General features: G+C 40.3%; 2 protein-coding genes across 6 annotated transcripts in view; one reads left to right on the forward strand and one right to left on the reverse strand.

The window, feature by feature from the left end:
- The window catches only part of LOC120046552 (bifunctional heparan sulfate N-deacetylase/N-sulfotransferase 2-like), a 213,384-nt gene that overhangs the window by 32,631 nt on the left and 158,194 nt on the right, over nt 1-22,559 (forward strand). The window lies entirely within an intron of this gene.
- On the reverse strand, nt 4,751-6,716 carry LOC120046554. The gene is made up of 4 exons (XM_038991897.1): nt 6,404-6,716; nt 5,531-5,745; nt 5,313-5,451; nt 4,751-5,203 (listed from the first exon to the last, which is right to left on the reverse strand). The coding sequence occupies exons 1-4, from the start codon at nt 6,638-6,640 to the stop codon at nt 4,976-4,978; spliced, it is 819 nt and encodes a 272-aa protein (XP_038847825.1). The 5' UTR covers nt 6,641-6,716; the 3' UTR covers nt 4,751-4,975.

A 22,559-nucleotide genomic window follows, 5' to 3' on the forward strand; every position in this document is an offset into this window, starting at 1 on the left:
CGTATGGTTTCCCATTCTTTGAGGGAGAGAGTGAGAGGTGTCAGAGAAACAAGCAGGGCCTTTACTACCCTACATGAGCACAAACCCTATTGACTAATTGATTGGGTTGTAATGGCCTGCTTTATTACTGCGGAGCCCAGGCCCTGTTGCCTTGGCAGCTCAGTCAGTCAGCTCCAGGTCTGTTGTCAATGGGCTGCAGCATCACCTAATGAGAAATGGACCCCATGCCTAATCTATAGATTGTTTGTACAGAGAGGCTTATGCTTCTTTTAAAGATGGGCTATTCCATCTCTGGCTTTCCACTGTGAACAACAGGAGTGTAGCTCTGCCTTTGCCACAGTTGAGTAATGGGAAATTCTGTCTGGTTAATTTGGTCAGCATTGCAGTGGATTTGTGTGTTTGGTCACTTCAGTTACTGCGGTCTGACATTTTCAGAGGCTTCATTAACCCATACTAGATTGACTCATCTGGTGTTTCCATAGCATCATATGATATCAGCAGTGCAATTACCAAACTGTGCTGGGAGAGCTGAGGTCATAGATTGAAAGGATGAGTGGTGTGTTAATGAATCTTGTCTTGTGCAAACCCTACACACACCTGTGTCATCTCCCTTGTTGCTCTCTGTCCCCTGACATCTCTCACAGGGGAGGCTTTATTGGCTCCTTTAGCTGTTCCATTAATTAGGGCTTTGTAAACAAATGGGATTTGATCTCCGCCTATGTAAGTGCGCTGTATGTGTGTGTTGTGTGTACCTACCGAGCCTCTGTGTATTTACCGTTTGTACACCTGTGAATACCTTCATTTGCTTTGATAATGTTTTAGATTAGGATTTGCATACATTTGCATTCCCAAGTGAGTCATTTTTAATCCTTAGCACTTTAGTCCCCAATATAATTCTAGAATGCTGATGTAGATTACTGAGAATATTCAAGATAAAGCTCATTTTCTCACACATTTCAAACAGACACAGCTCAAAAACAAAGAACAAATGACAATTACAAGTTAACTTACTTGTAAAGAGCACAACCTCTTTAATATGACACCACATTCATGTCAATAGAAATAACACAAATTTAGTCTTCCATTGTGGAAAGACACTCACTATCAAAAAATAATTAACACTCAACACAACAAAAAACCCTACAGTATTTCAATTGTAGTACATTTCAATAAATGACAGATTCAAAATGTACCAAGTATAATATATTTTACTTATACATATTATTTACATAAAGATTTTTTTTTAATCATCAAAATGTGACCAGAGGAAAATATATTTCAAAACCCACACAAAGAAGGCTCTTTGATTGACAATGATTCTTACTTCTGTAACAATGCAAGAGACTATTGTTGTTGGCTCCCGAGTGGCGTAGCGGTCTAAGGAACTGCATCTCAGTGCTGGAGGCGTCACTACAGACCCTGGTTCGATTCCAGGCTGTATCACACCTGCCTGTGATTGGGAGTCCCTTGGCCCAGCGTCGCCCGGGTTAGGGTTTGGCAGGGGTAGGCCGTCATTGTAAATAAGAATTTGTTCTTAAGTCAATAGGGGGGCGCCATTTCGACTTTGTAAAAATTCGTTCCCAAATTAAACTGCCTCGTACTCAATTCTTGCTCGTACAATATGCATATTATTATTACTATTGGATAGAAAACACTCTCTAGTTTCTAAAACCGTTTGAATTATTTCTCTGAGTGAAACAGAACTCATTCTGCAGCACACTTCCTGTCAAGGAGTGAGATTTCTGAAATCGAGGTCTCTGTTCTAGGGTCAGTTTATAAATTCCCATGTAAGCTATGGGGCTACATGCACTGCATACGCCTTCCTCTAGATGTCAGTAAGCGGTGAGAATTTGAATGGAGTGGATTGCACCATCTGGGGCACTATAAAAGCTCATGGAACGGAAGGTCCGACCTTTTCAACGGGGCGCCTGGCGCAGGAGGGACATCACAATGGCGTCCTGAAAAGCTTTCGTTTTAGCAGTTCTATATCTCCGGCTCTGATTTAATTTGATTTTTGTCTTAAAAACTTCATACGGTAGTTAATTTAAACCGACTTATAGCAGTTTATATCAGTTTATTGCGATTTTCTGGAATTTCTTTGTCACGCGCTATCGCTAGTTGGACACCTCTCCGGCACATGGCTAGCGTTAGCTGCTATTTCTACAGGAGAAGAGGACATCTTTCAACCAAAAGACGATTGTTCTGGAGAAAGGACACCTTGCCCAAGATTCTGATGGAAGCTCGTCAAATAGTAAGAAGTCTTTATGCTGTTAATTGGTATTTATGTTGACAAATGTTAAACAATAATTCCGCCATGAATTTCGGTGCGGTCTCGCTTTAGCGCACGCTGTATGCGCAGTAACGTTAATTTTAAAAATCTAACACAGCGGTTGCATTAAGAACTAATGTATCTTTCATTTGCTGTCCAACCTGTATTTTTTAGTCAAGTTTATGAATAGTTATCGATTAGATTAGGTGCCTCTCCAAGATGGCGCCGGACAGATTGCTTGAAGTTTGGCCACTACTCACATTGTATAACCACGATTTGTGCCGCTACATATGCACATTTTCGAACAAACCCTATATGCATTGTGTAATATGATGTTACAGGACTGTCATCTGAAGAAGTTTATGAAGGTTAGTCAAAAATTATATCTTTTGCTTGCTTGTTACGATCGCTAACCTTTGCTGCTGGTAAATGGTGTTGTGTTTCTGGCTATTGTGGTAAGCTAATATAATGCTATATTGTGTTTTCGCTGTAAAACACTTAAAAAATCTGAAATATTGGCTGGATGCACAAGATTTTTGTCTTTCATTTGCTGTACGCTGTGTATTTTTCAAAAATGTTTTATGATGAGTATTTAGGTAATTCACGTTGCTCTCTGTAGTTATTCTAGTCGCTTTGGTGAGAGTTGTGATGGTGGCTGCAATGGTAAACTATGATTTATACCTGAAATATGCAAATTTTTCTAACAAAACATATGCTATACAATAAATATGTTATCAGACTGTCATCTGATGAAGTTGTTTCTTGGTTAGTGGCTATTTATATCTTTATTGACTTGCCTAGTTAAATAAAGTTTGAATTAAAATTCAAGTAAATAAAAATGTAGATAATGTCTCTCAATAAGATTTAGTACAGACTAGATCTGACACAAAATGTAGAAATTGTGAATGTGGGGGCGAAAAAACCCCACACTTTTAAAAACAACTCCAAAATCCAGTGCCAATGTCACTTTAGGCCTATCTGTGTGGTACAAAGGTGAATGGTGGGACTTGGGGCAGACGCACTCCATTGAGATGTAGGATCCCCTCTAGGGTGTGCGCTCCCTCTTCCCCTCCCTCTGCTTCCTCTCCATGTTCACTCTCCTCTCCCTCCTCTCGCTCCACTCCTCCCTCATCTTCCTCCTCGCTCCACATCTCTATCCATCCAATCATCTCTAACTCCTCTTACTTCCTGCCTTCTGCTGCTGAGCCCTGACTCTCCACATCACTTCCCTCATTTTCACTGACCTAGAAGAACAGAGTGGGAGAGGAGCAATCTCCTCTTTCTTTTTCTCAACCTTACACACTCTTCCTAATAATCACCTCTTAGGGGTTTCCATAATAATTTGTGTGATACAGTTACACAACTCCCATTCCACTCGCACACACACACACTCGCGCACACACACACACACACACACACACACACACACACACACACACACACACACACACACACACACACACACACAAAACACAGTAAACAGTATCATCATGACGCTATACAGCACTTTCAATCAATCACATGATCAACTATTAATTTTTTTAGGATGTTGAAAGTAAAAGATTACAAAGATGACACTGCAATTTAGCCAAACAGGTTTAGAATAATTATTAATGCATTTCGATGGGCATAGATAGCTAAACACTGCAACTATTTACAAGAGATAGAGAGCAATCATTTGAGCTCCTGCTCCACTGCTGATGTGCTCGCATGTACCAACCAAATGGTCATGACAGGATTTTCTAATCTGAGAGCTATTCCCCAAGTTTCACAGCATCAAACATCGACAACACCAAACGTATATCTGCTGTTTACTCATTTCAATCATCTCAACGTCATCGCTTTTAAAGTGTAAGATACAAATATGCATTTGAAGAGGAGTGGGACAACATTCCACAGCTCACAATCAACAGCCTGAACAACTCTGCAAAGGAGATGTCGCACTGTATGAGGCAAATGGTCACACTAGATACTGATGGTTTTCTAATCCAAGCCCCTACTTTTTTTTTTTTAAGGCATCTTTGACCAGTCATGTGAAATCCATAGATTAGGGCCTAATGAATGTATTTCAATTGACTGATTTCCTTATATGAACTGTAACTCAGTAAAATGCCAGTAACTTTGAAATTGTTCAATGATGCGTTTTATATTTTTGTTCATTTAACATTTTGACTGGGCATGCTTATTGGTCTCTTGGTTAATTTGCATAATTGTGTGGAATTAAATTTGTGCTTTTAACAGTATATTCGTTATGTATTTTATCACACGCATGCAGCGTATGTAAAACCGGTCAGACAGCGCGAGAGCTGCTGCTGCTACAGCATCTCAAACAGCAAACATAGGCAACGGAAGGCAGGCTTCATCAGCGTGTCACACACCACTTTGCAATGAGCTGGAGGCAGTATGCATTTTGAAAACACAGAATTGTTTTGAAACCTGAACGTTTTACTACATATCATGATGCATGTCTCAGGGCTCTACGCGAACTTTTTTCCCAAGGAGTACATGTGCTCCTAAATGAAAAAATTTAGGAGTACACAAAGAAATTTAGGAGCACAGTGAAAAACGTTCAAGTTTATTAACAAAAATTGATTACATGCATATTTATACTGCGTGTGTGTGCGTGTACTAAGGGACACACATCTGTGCAACAGCACATACCACCAAAATCACATATTGACCCATGCCTACTAGATGCAAAGGATATCAGTTGTCCAGCTGCTGTTGCATGTTGGCCATCTGGCACGCTTTGAGGTCAGCCAGCGGTCCACGGCAGGAGTGGGATCCAACTCCTCGACAGAAGGCCCCTCCAGGCTGATCCCCATCAGGTCTTCTTGACGAATTCTTAATCCGGTTCTGCACAGAGAAGCCTCGCTCACACTGGGCGGCTGAAATGGGCAGCACCAGCATAAGCTGCACCAACTCCAGTATGTTCTAGGGAAAATATGATATCTTTCAATTTCATTTAAGCTCTTACCATTTAACTTATCAAAACCAACCATAGAAGAATACCATACATAATCACTCAGGACTGTTAGCCTACCTTGTAATCGTGCCTGTAGGGGTCCTTTGTCAACATGGTCTCCCACAGGCCACTGTAGGACTTGTCCTTGAAATTGTGGCTCACCGGGATTTCCAGCCCCTGCCACTCATCCTGGATTGCAGCCATGTTGCACCCCGATCTGCAGGATTGAACAGAGCAAGTGAGTTTGCAACTATGCAATGTCTCATATGGCAATGCAGTGTCAAATAAATTCTTACATCTCTAGAGGCTCCTTGAAATGCCTCATCAGGTCTGCCACACCATCATCGCCAAAGGTGAGAAGGCTGACCTGGTCTTCTGGCCATGTGTCAGGGTTTAGCACTCTGAAAGACTCCACTGGGGTCTGGACTCCCTCATCCTTCAGCAAACCACGAAACCTGGCTTTGAGATCATCCATGCCGATGTTGATGGCCGACCCAATGTGCAGCTTCAGCTGGGGATAGGGAGGTCCGTGAAGCCATTCAGATTCCCCTTCAGTGTTATTCCATTTAACAGAAATAACACACACACACACCAACACACAATGAAATGTCTGGCCATTTGTCTGTCTCCCATACTTAAAAAAAAAAAAAACTTCTCCACTGCATGTCCCTCCTTATCTTCAAATCATTCTATTGGGCAATGAATACATTGATTCTCACACTGAGAATCTGTCTTTATCATCGATTGTAATCATCGATTTCTTACATCCTAACAAGCTCTCATCTTAACACCTGGAATCTCCTCTCATCACCGTGCTGCTGAGCAAGCATGGTCTGGATCTTTTCTAGCATGCCTCCTGCCTTTGCCCTAAGCTTTAGTGCTTCCAATCTGGTCACTGTCTTCCTCAACTCTGACTTGGCTTGGGGGAAGATCAGGTCATTCCTTTGCAGGGTGAGGCTAAGTGAGGATAGCTCCTCAAACATGTCTGAGAGAAAATGGCAGAATACACAAAAGAGTGCATTCTCCATTTCCCGCTTTATCTGTTAAGTAGTGAGTAAATAAACTGTCACCACTGTCACCTGTCAATTACTTGATTCTGAAAGTTCATTTGAGTCTTGAACCTATTTTTTAAAACTAGTGTGGTATTACATTTCCTGTGTAAAACTGACCTTCTTTGCCCGCCCTTGAACTTCTGCTGTTGCTGATGCTACGGCCAGGTGCTCCATGTGCTGCAGAACAACGGAATGCTGGCCTTCGTCAGTGGCACGGTCCTTGTCTTGTCCTTGCCGCAGGAACACTTTGAGGGCTCTGTGGACATTGGGGATCCAGCGAGTTCCCTTGGCGCTAGACGATGTGCAAATATCCACACCGAGCTCTCGTTTGGATTTTACGTTGAAGTGATACATCTTCCATATCAGATTCAGAAGATCGTACACGACAGACACCTTTGGCTCTTTCAACTGAATGGTCAGTATTGCCAGCTCTAGCCTGTGAAAGTCAGAACGGAATCTTCTAAACAATTCACTGTCTCCTTCCCCCCGTCTCTTGTGTCAACAGAAAACAATAATGCTGTGATATTTACCATTCCAGCACTTAGCACACACACACACACACACACTGTATTGTTTAACATTCTCTGCTAGCAAATAATAAAACAAATCATAGAGAATGTATAAATTACAAACCTACATACAGTGGATTGGGATTATATGCTCCCCCTGCCTCTCTCTGCAGGTGGGCAATCACTCCCCCACAGTGGCTCATGTTCAGAGGCACCATTTGCCCCCCGAAGGAGATGCACTTCTTCATCCATGACCCTCCATCCTCCTCTGGGCAAACAGCATGAAATGCGACCTTGGTGGCATCCAAAACACCTCGAATCACAACACAAAAAAACAATTATACAAAAGTATTTTCGACAAACTAAATTCTATCTCCATTATGAATAATGATTCAACTTTACACAATAATATAGCCTATAAAGAGAAACAATTTACCAATGGCACGGGAGTGCTCAAGGGTCTGTTGTCCGACCAGGAGAATGACTGGCTTCCCATCCTCCAACAAGCGCTCGTAGACAATCTCGCATTTGGTGTTGGATATATCAGTGTCTCCGTCGATTAGAACGGCAAGATACTTTGTGGCTTTCAGCTTTGCTGACAGGCTCTCTCTCATTATGTCAGCAATTTGACCGATCATCTCTTACATCATTGTCGTATGTGGGATTAATGTCAAGTCTGATAAGTCTGATAAGCCGCCCAAATTTGACGAAAGGTGTTCTTCTTTCACAACGAAGTATGCAATTTTCATTTTTTATTTTCACCTGCCTCCTCTTCTCCTCCTCAGACAGCAGCACTTGCCTCCTCAAGGCTGCTGATACCGTGCCTGATGGTTTCTCCTGTCTCAACAGGTACAGATCTCTGCGTTGGATATGCCGCCGCAAGATGTTATGTTTCGCTACAATATCTCTTTTCAGATGCAGGTTTCCAGACACAAAGGACGAGTTGCCTGCCTGTTTCTGCCCTCTACAATATTTGCAGAACATGACGTTGTTTTCAAACAGTTTGAGCCAACTCGCATTGAATCTATATGTTCTCCTTCCGACGGCTACAGTGGACGTTGAAGTGACAGCGGGGGTCACGGTAGCTTCGCTAACGTTGTTCTCAGCAGCTTCGCTAACGTTGTTCTCAGCAGCTTCGCTAACGTTGTTCTCAGCAGCTTCGCTAACGTTGTTCTCAGCATCCCTAACGTTAGCTGCCATGTGAACGTTAGCTGCCTCAGGTAAACCTTATGAAGAGGCTTCATTAGTTGAACCTTGCGAATCCCCCTTGCCGGATTCCTCTTTCTCCTCGTCTCTTTTTCGCTTAAAATAAAATTGAATGGGCTTCATTTTTAGCGATGTCTGCCTGTTAACTTCATATGGCTGCAATCCCGGTAACGGGATCGATATGATAACAGCCAGTGAAAGTGCAGGACGCCAAATTCAAACAGAAATCTCATAATTAAAATTCCTCAAACATACATGTGTCTTATACCAGTTTAAAGGTAATCTAGTTAATCCCACCAAAGTGTCCGATTTCAAATAGGCTTTTCAGCAAAAGCACCACAAACGATTATGTTAGGTCACCAACTCAAAGAAAAACTCAAAGAAAAATTTTTCCAGCCAAAGAGAGGAGCCACAAATAGCACAAATATAGCTAAAATTAATCACTAACCTTTGATGATCTTCATTAGATGACACTCATAGGACTTCATGTTACACAATACATGCATGTTTTGTTTGATAAAGTTCATATTTATATAAAAAATCTGAGTTTACGTTGGCGCGTTAGATTCACTAGTATTTAAATCCTGCAGTGCCAGACGTGTCCCCCTGCTTAAGCCAGTACATGTCCAGGCCCGTCTGAAGTTTGCTAGAGAGCATTTGGATGATCCAGAAGAAGATTGGGAGAATGTCATATGGTCAGATGAAACCAAAATAGAACTTTTTGGTAAAAACTCAACTCGTCGTGTTTGGAGGACAAAGAATGCTGAGTTGCATCCAAAGAACACCATACCTACTGTGAAGCATGGGGGTGGAAACATCATGCTTTGGGGCTGTTTTTCTGCAAAGGGACCAGGACGACTGATCCGTGTAAAGGAAAGAATGAATGGGGCCATGTATCGTGAGATTTTGAGTGAAAACCTCCTTCCATCAGCAAGGGCATTGAAGATGAAACGTGGCTGGGTCTTTCAGCATGACAATGATCCCAAACCCACCGCCTGGGCAACGAAGGAGTGGCTTCGTAAGAAGCATTTCAAGGTCCTGGAGTGGCCTAGCCAGTCTCCAGATCTCAACCCCATAGAAAATCTTTGGAGGGAGTTGAAAGTCCATGTTGCCCAGCAACAGCCCCAAAACATCACTGCTCTAGAGGAGATCTGCATGGAGGAATGGGCCAAAATACCAGCAACAGTGTGTGAAAACCTTGTGAAGACTTACAGAAAACGTTTGACCTCTGTCATTGCCAACAAAGGGTATATAACAAAGTATTGAGAAACTTTTGTTATTGACCAAATACTTATTTTCCACCATAATTTGCAAATAAATTCATTACAAATCCTACAATGCGGCCTCCCGGGTGGCGCAGTGGTCTAGGGCACTGCATCGCAGCGCTAGCTGCGCCACCAGAGTCTCTGGGTTCGCGCCCAGGCTCTGTCGCAGCCGGCCGCGACCGGGAGGTCCGTGGGGCGACTCACAATTGGCCTAGCGTCGTCCGGGTTAGGGAGGGTTATCCTTGTCTCATCGCGCTCCAGCGATTCCTGTGGCGGGCCGGGCGCAGTGTGCGCTAACCGAGGGGGCCAGGTGCACGGTGTTTCCTCCGACACATTGGTGCGGCTGGCTTCCGGGTTGGAGGTGCGCTGTGTTAAGAAGCAGTGCGGCTTGGTTGGGTTGTGCTTCGGAGGACGCATGGCTTTTGACCTTCGTCTCTCCTGAGCCCGTACGGGAGTTGTAGCGATGAGACAAGATGGTAATTACTAGCGATTGGATACCACGAAAATTGGGGAGAAAAGGGATTAAAAAATAATAATAATAATAATTTAAAAAAAATCCTACAATGTGATTTTCTGGATTTTGTTTCTCATTTTGTCTGTCATAGTTGAAGTGTACCTATGATGAAAATTACAGGCCTCTCTCATCTTTTTAAGTGGGAGAACTTGCACAATTGGTGGCTGACTAAATACTTTTTTGCCCCACTGTATACCTCTCCTTAATGCAACCGCTGTGTCAGATTTCAAAAAAACTTTACGGAAAAAACAAACCATGCAATAATCTGAGACGGAGCTCAGAACAATAGCCAAATTATCCGCCATGTTGGAGTCAACAGAAACCAGAAAATACATGATAAATGTTTCCTTTGATGAACTTCATCAGAATGCAGTCCTAGGAATCCCAGGTCCACAATAAATGCTTGATTTGTTCGATAATATCCGTTATTTATGTCCAATTAGCTACTTTGGTTAGCGCGTTTGGTAAACAATTCCAAAGTCACAAAGCGCGTCCACTATAACGTGACGAAATGTCCAAAAGTTCCGTACCAGTCAGTAGAAACATGTCAAACGATGTACTAAATCAATCTTAAGAATGTTGTTAACATACATCTTGAATAACGTTCCAACTGGAGAATTACATTGACTTCAGCCGAGCGATGGAACGGAGCTGCCTCATGTGAATGCGCGTGTTCAATGCGTGGTCACCTCATGGCAGTGGTGAATCATTCCTGTCTCCTTCGGCCCCCCTTCACATTAGTCATCAGACAAAGTTCTGTTGACTGTTGACATCTAGTGGAATCCGTAGGAAGTGAAAACTCATCCATATCTCGCTGTAATTTCAATGGGAGCTTGTTTGAAAATCTACCAGCCTCAGAAAAAATCCAAACAGGAAGTGGAACTTCTCAGGTTTTTGCCTGCCATATGAGTTCTGTTATACTCACAGACATAATTCAAACAGTTTTAGAAACTTCAGAGTGTTTTCTATCCAATACTAATAATAATATGCATATATTAGCAACTATGACTGAGGAGCAGGCCGTTTACTCTGGGCACCTCTGTGCACCTTTCATCCAAGCTACTCAATACTGCCCCTGCAGCCATAAGAAGGTAACTTATAGCCTATACCGATACTTTTTTCCAGTGTTGTTCAACTTTCTCTTACTCTGACTGGATTGCGTCATCACTGAAAACTCTACTGTGGTTGGCACATGCCGCTTGTGGAATATGGGACTTGTAGTTTTTAAACAATTAGCAGCGGGGGAAAAATAGATTAGGGTGAGTTGTAATCTTTTCTCGCACACTGTGCTCGTAAATAATTTTTCCGGTTCGCACATATCAATTTTTATGGGCAAATGCGAGTGAAATACTCAGACTGTAGAACCCTGTGTCTTACCTTGGTTCAAAATATCCTAGCCAAAATCAAACCATATCCGTGGCAATTATCTTATATAAGTTATATAAACTTTCATTGTCCAGTAGCCAAAGGCACACTTCTAGTCATATTAGCAACCCATGCTAGTTGTTGCATATTCAATTTCCCCTCTTTCTAAAATTCTAATGGATATTTTCATCGCTCACATGAAATCGCTCGCAGATGCGGTGTTTTCGCGTTAATTGCATTATGGAACGAACATTCGTGCGTAGCCTAATACCTTGTGTGCATTGCTGTGCTTACACCATTATAAGCTAAAGGTCTGATCTGTTGCATCAGTCATTTCTTTTTAACATTTCTTTTATGTAGCCTAGACCTACTGGTTGTATGAATTTTTGATCTTATTTCCCTCAATTGTCTCAGATTATGTTTGGAATATACTATTTATTTCATGACAAGCTGACAAATGGATTAGGTCAACTTTTCTACTATGGGGGATAGTAGAACATATTAGGGCTGACCCCATTTAGTCGACTGGTCAATTGTTTTGTCCGATAGGCTGTTGGTCGACCAATCATAATTTCTTTTTTGAGCAGTTGCAGAAAAAAATAAGTGTATGGCACATGTCTTGATTGATGCCTATCTCAGTGGACCGTTAACTCCCATAATTTCTATTCTATCTGCAGTGTTTATTTGGTTACCATAATTTCTGTTAACTTCTTGGCGCTACGGATCCAGTTACTGGGATAATTTTCCTAAACAACCACTGAATTGCAGAGCGCCAAATTAAAAAATAATCCTAAAAATATTTAGAATCATGGAATCACAAGTGAAATATACCAAAACACAGCTTAGGTTGTTGAAAGCTAGGGGGCAGTATTTTCGTTTTTGGCTAAAAAACGTACCCATTTGAAACTGCCTATTTCTCAGCCCCCGAAACTAGAATATGCATATAATTGTCAGATTAGGATAGAAAACACTCTAAAGTTTCCAAAACTGTCAAAATTCTGTCTGTGAGTTAAACAGAACTGATATTGCAGGCTAAAACCTGAGGAAAATCCAATCAGGAAGTGCCTCTGTTTTAGAAACCTCTCTGTTCTTATGCATCCCTATTACCCACTTAAAGGGATATCAACCAGATTCCTTTTTCTATGGCTTCCCTAAGGTGTCAACAGCCTTTAGGCATAGTTTCAGGCTTTTATTTTGAAAAATGAGCGTGAACGACCACATTGCGTAAGTGGATAGATGGGGGCTCTCAGAGTGAGTTGTGCGCAACAGAGAAAGGCAGCCATTGTTACTCCCGGTCCTAGTGAAAAACCAACAGTCCCGGTTGATATATTATCGAATAGATATTTGAAAAACACCCTGAGGATTGATTATAAAAAACGTTTGACATGTTTCTGTGGACATTATGGATATAATTTGGAATTTTTGTCTGCGTTGTCGTGACCGCTCTTTCCGGTGGATTCCTGGGCATAAGCACCAAACGAACGGAGGTATTTGGATATAAAAAATATCTTTATGGAACAAAAGGAACATTTGTTGTCTAACTGGGAGTCTCGTGAGTGAAAACATCCGAAGATCATCAAAGGTAAACGATTAATTTGATTGCTTTTCTGATTTTCGTGACCAAGTTACCTGATGCTAAGTGTACTTAATGTTTTGTCGAACGATCGATAAACTTACACAAACGCTTGTATTGCTTTCGCTGTAAAGCATAATTTCAAAATCTGAGACGACAGGTGGATTAACAAAAGGCTAAGCTGTGTTTTGCAATATTGCACTTGTGATTTCATGAATATGAATATTTTCTAGTAATATTATTTGACTGTGGCGCTATGCTATGCTATGCTATGCTATTCAGCGTTGCTGATGACAATTATCCCTTATCCGGGATGGGTAGTCCAGAAAGGTTAATCCACCTATCGTGTCAGATTTTGAAAATATGCTTGACAGCGAAAGCAATCCAAGCATTTGTGAGTGTATCAGTCAATGCTAGAACAGTTAGCCTTATATTAGCTTGGTCACGAAAGTCAGAAAAACAATCAAATGAATCGCTTACCTTTGATAATCTTCGGATGTTTGCACTCACGAGACTCCCAGTTACACAAATGTTATTTTTGTTCGATAAATATTAGTTTTATAACAAAAAAACGCCATTTGGGTTGCGCGTTATGTTCAGAAAACCACAGCCTCGTTCCGTTCCTGAAAGGCAGACAAATTCCAAAAAGTATCCGTAATGTTCGTAGAAACATGTCAAACGTTTTTTATAATCAATCCTCAGGTTGTTTTTAACATACATAATCGATAATATTTCAACCGGACGATAACCTACTCAATAAAAGAGAGAAAGAAAATGTCGAGCTACCCCTCTCGCGCGCAGGAACTAATCAAAGGACATCTGACTAGTTTTGAAAAATCTCGCTCATTTTTCAAAATAAAAGCCTGAAACTATGTCTAAAGCCTGGTCACAGCCTGAGGAAGCCATTGGAAAAGGAATCTGGTTGATACGCCTTTAAATGAAGGAGGGGCAGGCAACAGAACAGAGATTTTTTTTTAAGCACTTCCGGATTGGATTTCCTCAGGTTTTCGCCTGCAGAATCAGTTTTGTTAGACTCACAGACAATATTTAGACAGTTTTGGAAACTTTGGAGTGTTTTCTATCCTAATCTGTAAATTATATGCATATTCTACGATCTGGGCCTGAGAAATAGTCCGTTTTACGTTGGGAATGTTATAAAAAAAAAAAAAACATTCTGGCCCCTAGCGTCAAGAAGTTAATTCATTCAATATATTATAATTATTTGTGTTTTATAGCTACAGTATCATTGCCGGAGTGGGCACGTTATTTTCAGAGTGCACAACCAAGGATACACTTGTGAGAAACACGTTTTGGTTTATTTCATTCCATTTCTGTGTGATAAGTTTTTAATTTTTTTTATTGTGTTTTGTTTGGAGCACTACTGTCAATGTTGAGTAAGGACACACACCTGATTATGCATAGAATTAGGCCTAGGCTACCTGGCCTGCGCGCAAATGTAGGTTTATAAATGTGCCCGTTTGGGGATCTGCTAGTATTTCTGATTGTCTTAACTCGCCACCACTAATGAGCTGTGGAGCTTCTCAAATAAATGTTTTCTTCACCAACAGCAAGTAAACAAAGTCTGTTTTGTTTACCAACAGTTCCTCAATGTAGCCTATTTCTTTCCAGCTCTCTCCCTTTCGATAACCACTAAGCATAAAGAAATGTATAAAGTCATGCTCTGACTGGTAGAAACGTCATAAAATAGGCCTACTTGATTACTCCTTATCCCTTGCGCAAATAGCCTACAGCTGTGTCTATCTGGAGCTCACTGGCATGGGAAACTGAGGGTCCAGAATATTTTACACAATGTTACTAGTTTGTTAGCCAAGCTTTGGGCTGGAGCAAGTTAATAGTTGATACAATGTTTCAAGTTCCTTGCAGTCAGGGCAGGCGTAGCCAATGTGATTTATTTGTATCAGGATATTTTCTACCTGCAGGCTGCAAGGAAAGAGTAACCTAACACAAGCGGTCATATTTAGCTAACTCTCGGCTGACAGAAATCACAGGTGACCTCACCATTGATCAAAATAATTGAGTAAAACAGTAAATCAAAAGTAATGTGACGATGGGTAGTTTGTACACGCATAAGAAGAGGAGACAAGTTGAGTTTGATCTATTTGCATTATGCATGTTGAAGGGTGTGTATCGTCGACCATCATTCACTTTCCTTCATTCACTTCTGTAAGTTAACTCAAAAATCAGTGAACCGTCCCTCACCAAATTTTGTTATAACATCTTTGAGCTGACAGATTGTTACGTGACACCCAGAATGCTGTATATCTATAATGTCAACAAACATGGTGCCACACATGTTGGCAAGTAGCTTAGCATTAGCTCATCATAATCAGTTCAAACTTCAAAACAAAGTACAATACACAATCTATGCAAGAATCAGAATGCATGATTTGTCACCAGTACTTGAAAACGCGAATAAAACAGTAAATACATTATGCTTTATACATACATACGGTACACTACAATAGAAACAACAACGCGAAATACAGAAAATAAGGCACTTTGATTGGAACACACATGTCCAAAGTTGTTATTATTTGTAAGGAAAACAACAATGAAAGCAATGCGAGCGCCAGCCAGAAGATATGCCGTGGGAAAAAAGTTAGTGCTAGACTGCGTAAACGTCTACATACTTGATCTGGGGAAACACACGGGCTCTCATCGAAAAGAGAAGTTTGTCCGGTTAAGTAAAGCCTCAAACATAAATTGTCCGCAACAGTTTAATGGGCTACGTCTATCTGAATTAATGAGGAGGCGGAATGCACCTATATTCAAACTGTTTTTAAAAATAAAACTTGTTTGAAAATAATTTCAAATTGACAGGTTGAAATATCCTTTAGATAATTAGCAGGCAGCACGTGCTAACTGTTCTGTTGCGTAACAATCACATTTTGGAATAGTGAGTACATTCTGACATCACGTGCATAATAAACTCACGCTGGGGCGACCGTTAGAGATATTTGGAACTAACGTGTGAAAAGGTTAAAGTATCAAAAAAATGATTGAACAATTACTTGAATTTGGCGTTAATGCTATTAGCCCATAGAAACACATTGTATAACAGGTTCATACATGAATAAACAGATGGTCCCCCCAAAAATATAAAGGAAGTTTATATTCGTGGGTAGCCCAAACGGTTCAGACGATACAGACAGAAGTTGGCAGGTCGTATGTACCGACTTTAGACGAGTCCTGTGACGCTTGTGGTGGTCATAGAGCATAATAGTTTGTGGGCCAAACCGTTCGGCTGATACAGATGTTTTCGTGAGAAAAACGATTTTCGGGATGTCTCATGGTCTGACAAACACCGCTCTAGCTCTGCCACCTTTCACCGCAGATGAATGCAGTGGAATGAGACGCAGCCAATGCAAAAAAACATATCTCTAGCTTAAACTGACAGATTTTGTTGGATTTTTTAAATGCTAATTCGATTTTCGCGGGGCCGCTGACATCAATGCGAGGGGTTAAAGCGGCTCTGAACAGAAATATGTGGAATACATTTTGTTTTCTAATAAATGTTGGTAGTTGCAGCAACGATTTAGCAGCGACGAGGCACACTGATTAGATGCTGATTATATTCCCTCTGACCCTATCAGGGGTACAGTAAAAGTTCTGGGATGCTCCCCCTATTATGCAGACTGGAGTTGGACTGTACATACACACACACACACACACACAGAGAGAAAGAGACTCTCTGTGTTGAGAGCCAGTGGAGGTGCTGTTGTGCCTGCGGTCACTGACTTCTTCATCGGGCATTTTGCATAAGAAGTCAAATCACCTGGCTAGTGAATGGAAATCAACTGTGGAAAATCACCAGCTCCTCTGGTGGGAACAATCACATAAATGACCCCCTTCAGTGTAAGACCACGGCTTTATGACCTGGCTTGTTTGCTAAACACAGGTTTAGTTCTACATTTAAATGTCTCATTGACACACATCCCTCCCTAGATGGAATTGCCCATCAACCAAATACCTGTTTTGAATAATTGTTGTTAATCAGATATTAGCTAGTCATATTCGAGCGTCATACACCGTCTCCCTCCCCTGGTACTTCTGTCTTGCTCTCTGGAAGCCTGTTATCATAGTGTAATCATTTTTAGGGCCGGGGACAATAACAGTATCGCAATAGTATCGTGGCAAGGAAACAAAACAGAAAGCGGATTTAACTTCTTTAGGAAAACAGCCCTAATGTTGGAATCCAGAGTCATATTTATTTTCCAAACGTAGGGCCCTATAATATCTGCATTGCAGAGAACGCCGACAGAATCACAGAATCCCGACATTAAAACGGAATTCAACAATATTCTAGAATGTGTTGAACTTATTAGGAAATCAACTCAATTTATTGAACTTATTAGAAAATGCATTAATTTGCCCTTGTAAATGCTAAGACATTAACAAAATGCATCACTGATTTGTATTTTCATGCAATTTTCTGAAGCGGCACAGGCATGCCTGTCTGTGTGCATGTGTGCGGTGCACGCGTATGTCTACATTTCGTGTAGCTGTTAGTGATAATGCTAATGATAACCTTCTTCTGGTTGAGATGGAAAGGCTTTCCCAAAAACCTAAATAAAATGTTAAACTTCTTAGGGATAGCCCCCTTTTAAATGTTTTTGTCCTAAATGACATACCCAAATCTATCTGCCTGTAGCTCAGACCCTGAAGCAAGGATATGCATATTCTTGGTACCATTTGAAAGGAAACACTTTGAAGTTTGTGGAAATGTGAATTGAATGTAGGAGAATATAACACAATAGATCTGATAGAAGAAAATACAAAGAAAAAAACAGCCCCTCTTTTTCTACCATCGTATTTGAAATGCAAGAGAAAGGTCATAGTTCTAGCCATCACTCTGGTTGTAATTCTGATAGTGTCCACAAGATGACAGCATTGTATGTGCAAAGTTTCAGATGGATAACTTGAAGTATGAGTGAACTACAAGACTTTTAGTGTGAAGTCCCCAGGTACATTTGGGCAAATCGTGAAGGAGACATTCATATTACATTTTTCTGCAAGAATATCGTCAAGTCTGTATACTTGGACTTTGATTTAGCTTTCCAAGTATTAGTAGCCATATTATAAGTTCAACATTTGCAAAACAACCAGTTTTCATAACTTCATAACTCTGAATATCCTTAGAATATTTGTCCAAAATGAAAAGGCATGCTGTCGTACAAGGTTAGTAGCTACATTTTACGACATATACATGGTTTCCGGATACTCCCGTAAAGCCCAGCTCATTGGCTATCTAGCTTGTTTGACCCCGATTGGTGCTTATTTGACAAAGATAGTCGTTCAAGTGATGGCCGTCCGCGTCATCGGCGTGCCATGAAGGCGTCGCTGTCTGACCATATATGGTGTCCTATAGGATATACTACACCCCTAATGATATAGTGAAGTCTTGTTACCTTCTAGGATCTCTGAGGAATACATACAAATGTGATTTGAGTCATTGAAACAACTTTTAGGGTGAGATTTTCAGATTCCTTTCTTTGCAAATTGATCAAGTGGAAATACAAAATCGATGGTGCATGCTATATGGACTTCTTTTAGGTTTTGACAAAGAATTATATCTAACAAACGACACTTCATGTTATCTCTGGGACCCTTTGGATGATAAATCAGAGCAAGATTTCAGAACGTAAGTACACATTTCACCTTCAGAGGTGAATTTATCAAACCTGTCACGGTGAAAAAAGTGTTTTATTGTTAGGAGCTCTCCTCAAACAATAGCATGGCATTTTTTTTGCAGTAAAAGCTACTGTAAATTGGACAGTTAAGTTATATTAACAGGAATTTAAGCTTTCAGCCGATATAAAACACTTAATTGTACCGACATTTGTTGTTTCTCTAAAATCTGCGACCTTGACATAACGTGCTGCATGATTTACAGCTGTCCCATCGACGGAACGCCAATCCTTGAAGTAGAATATATATATGGCTACCTGGCAGAATGATATCATGATTATTTGCATCAATCCTATCGCCATTTGTTTTGAAAACTGCAATCACATGAGCTACAGCAACACCGCTTAACCAAACAGTGGTCTCTTCCTGGGGCATACTTGCATTAAAGGGTAACTACACCCAAAAATCTAAATTTTATTTCATTTTTTCAAAGACCTCAAAAATGGTCTGCTGGTGTGGTTTAAACATTATCGTGGACTTAGAACATCCAGTTTTGTTGTAAAACAAATTATTAATAACAGAAACCTGGAAAAACAAAATGGAATTTTGGGAAAAAAACTGAATCAGGTAAAAAAAAAAAAAGACATTTGTATATGCCACTATTTACACACAGGTTTTTAAAGGATCAAAGAGTTTGGTCTTGTTCGTGTTTTCATTTTTGCCATGAAAAAAAAATCTCAATACTGGTATCTTCACAGCTACACTGACTGGCTGGAACCACATTGATCATCATTGAATCTTTTTATTAGTGCTGAGAGATGTAGTGGTTGTTGCGGTCAGTTTGGTTCCGGTTCGATTATGAAAAATAATCACAGGTTTCGTTTTTGAGATTTTTTTTTAAACATTAAATGTATTATGAAGTAATGACAATACAATGATTTTAGAGCTTTTTAATTGAAATTTCAAAGCCAAAAATAGTGAACATTCAATTGCCAAAACTTTGAATATTTTCCATTGTCTCTGTCAGCTTCACATTGGGTAGACATCAATAGAAAATTTGGAAATTACTATGAAATAATAAAATATTTCAGTTGTGTACATTACTTAGTTTTTATTGGATTACTTTATTATTTTCCATTCCTTAAAGTAATCATCTTTGCTCAGGCAGTAACAGTCAGCCAGTCAGGCCATTTGTCTTTTTGGGTTCCCTATACTGTTCTGTCTTCAGTCATCCTATTTAGCTAGCCTGCCTAAGTATGATGCAGAGCTGTCTGACGAAATAATTTGACTAGTTCGTCAAAGTAGATAAGGTATACTTTCACGAACTGTCTCTGTCTCTCCTGGTTGTGTTGTGTACATTTCTCTCCCATATGGTCTATGCAGTCTTTGTCTATCAACCTAATGTAGCAGGCATTAAAGTGTGCCGTCCAGAGATCTGTATACAGTGACGAGATGCTTATGTCAATGCCCTAACAATGGGAGTCGTTGTCCCAAAGAGGGGAAGGCAGGCGACAAGCTTAGGTAAAAAATAAGCCCTTAGAAATGCATTAGGCTTATTTTGGAAAGATTTTGGTGAGAGTGAAACCTCTCTCTTGCCTCTTCGTCTTTGTGCCGGACAAAAACTGGCGCAATGGATTATGGTCATTTGGTATTTAGTATTTTATTAGGATCCCCACTAGTTGTTGCAAAAGCAGCAGCTACTTTTCCTGGGGTCCACACACAACATGAAACATAATACAGAACATCAATAGACAAGAACAGCTCAAAGACAGAACTACATAGATACATTTTTTAAAAGGCACACGTAGCCTACATATCAATGCATACACAGAAATGATCTAGGTCAAATAGGGGAGAGGCGTTGTGCTGCGAGGTGTTGCTTTATCTGTTTTTTGAAACCAGGTTCGCTGTTTATTTGAGCAATATGAGATGGAAGGAAGTTCCATGCAATTAGGGCTCTATATAATACTGTACACTTTCTTGAATTGGTTCTGGATTTGAGAGACTGAAAAGACCCCTGGTGGCATGTCTGCTGGGATAAGTGTGTGTGTCAGAGCTGTGTGTAAGTTGACTATGCAAACATTTAGGGATTTACAACACAATGTTTCTTTTAAGAAGAAGTGATGCAGTCAGTCTCTCCTCAGCTCTTAGGCAAAAGAAACGCATAGTATTTATTTCAACTCTGATTACAATGAAGAGCAAAACGTGCTGTTCTGTGCTAGCTGCAGCTTAACTAGGTCTTTCCTTGCAGCACTGGACCACACGACTGGACAATAATCAAGATTAGACTAAACTAGAGCCTGCAGAACTTGCTTTCTGGAGTGTGGTGTCTAAAAAGCAGAGCATCTCTTTTTATTGCGGCCAGACCTCTCCCCTTCTTTACAACCATTGAATCTATGTTTTGAACATGGCAGTTTACAATCTAAAGTAACGCCAAGTAATCTAGTCTCCTCAACTTGTCGAACAGCCACACCATTCATTACGAGATTCAGCTGAGGTCTAGAACTTAAGGAATGATTTGTACCAAATACAATGCTCTTAGTTTTAGAGATGTTCAGGACCAGTTTATTACTGGCCACCCATTCCAAAACAGACTGCAACTCTTTGTTAAGGGTTTCAGTGACTTCATTAGCTGTGGTTGCTGATGCATATATGGTTGAATCATCAGCATACATGGACACACATGCTTTGTTTAATGCCTGTGGCAGGTCATTGGTAAAAATAGAAAAGAGTAGAGGGCCTAGAGAGCTCCCCTGCTGTAGACCACACTTTACATGTTTGACATTAGAGAAGCTTCCATTCAAGAAAACCCTTGGAGTTCTATTAGATAGATAGCTCTGCCATAATGTGGATTCAGAGGTTGAAAAGCCATAACACAAGTTTTTTCAACAACAGGTTTTGGTCAATAATATTAAAGGCTGCACTGAAATCTAACAGTACAGCTCCCACAATATTTGTATTATCAATTTCTTTCAACCAATCATCAGTTATGTGTCAGTGCATTACATTTTGAGTGCCCTTCTCTATAAGCATACTGAAAGTCTGTTGTTAATTTGTTTACAGAGAAATAGCATTGTATTTGGTCAAACACTATTTTTTCTAACAGTTTGCTAAGAGCTGGCAGCAAGCTGATAGGTCTGCTGTTAGAACCAGTAAAGGCCACTTTACCTCTCTTGGGTAGTGTAATTACTTTGTCCTCAGGCATGGAGTGAAGCCAAAGACTTTCCTCTAGACTCAGATTAAAAATATGACAGATAGGAGTGGCTATTGAGTCAGCTACCATCCTCAGTAGCTTTCCATCTAAGTTGTCAATGCCAGGAGGTTTGTCATTATTGATCAATGACAACATTGTTTCCACCTCTCCCACACTAACTTTACAAAATTCTAACTTGCAATTATTTTCTTTCATTATTAGTTTTTTTATGCATGAATACAATTGCTCACTGTTCGTTGTTGGCATTTCCTGCCTAAGTTTGCCCACTTTTTCAATTAAATAATCATTAACATAATTGCCAACATCAAATGGTTTCGTGATGAATAAGCCATCTGATTCGGTGAAAGATCGAGTTGAATTTGTCTTTCTACCCATAATTTCAGTTAAAGTACTCAAGTTTTTTCCCCCATCATTCTTTATATCATTGATCTAGGCTTCATAATACAGTTTCTTCTTATTTTTGTTGAGTTTAGTCACATAATTTCTCAATTTGCATTAAGTCAGCCAGTCAGATGTGCAGGCAGACTTATTAGCCACTCCTTTTCCCCCCATCTCTTTCGACCATAAAGTTTTTCAATTCCTCATCAATCCATGGAGCCTTAACAGTTCATTGACCACGTTTATATGCACACTAATATCCTGTTATTATTTGGGATACTCAAGTATACTGTTTTTGAGTTGAAGCATATAAACAGGATAAAACTGTTTTGCATATCATGGTTGTTGTGTGATGTTTTTATGTTAAAAAAGTAGGCTACCTGTGCAGTCCTATCCACCATAAGAATTTGTTTTCCTAATACTCCTCCGTACTGGACCGTATAGTCTACTGGCTTAGGCTACTTTCACCCCTAATTTAGATACATTTCTGCTTATAATTTCCAACATTTGGTAGGCCATTTGTTTGTCAACTATAGTTAGGTACATCCAGCTTCTCTTCTGTCATAACTTGTTGCTGTCATAACTTGTTGCCCTAGAAGA

Source organism: Salvelinus namaycush, chromosome 4, assembly GCF_016432855.1.
Source record: "Salvelinus namaycush isolate Seneca chromosome 4, SaNama_1.0, whole genome shotgun sequence".
Taxonomy (NCBI): domain Eukaryota; kingdom Metazoa; phylum Chordata; class Actinopteri; order Salmoniformes; family Salmonidae; genus Salvelinus; species Salvelinus namaycush.

What these genes read in the sequence shown, in the direction of transcription:
- LOC120046554 (XM_038991897.1), bottom strand. Translation starts at nt 6,640, where the DNA reads ATGTATCACTTCAACGTAAAATCCAAACGAGAGCTCGGTGTGGATATT. An exon ending in TTCAAGGGCGGGCAAAGAAG is followed by an intron (nt 5,746 to 6,403) that starts GTCAGTTTTACA and finishes CCCTATCCCCAG; the next exon opens with CTGAAGCTGCACATTGGGTC. An exon ending in CCTACAGGCACGATTACAAG is followed by an intron (nt 5,204 to 5,312) that starts GTAGGCTAACAG and finishes TATTTTCCCTAG; the next exon opens with AACATACTGGAGTTGGTGCA.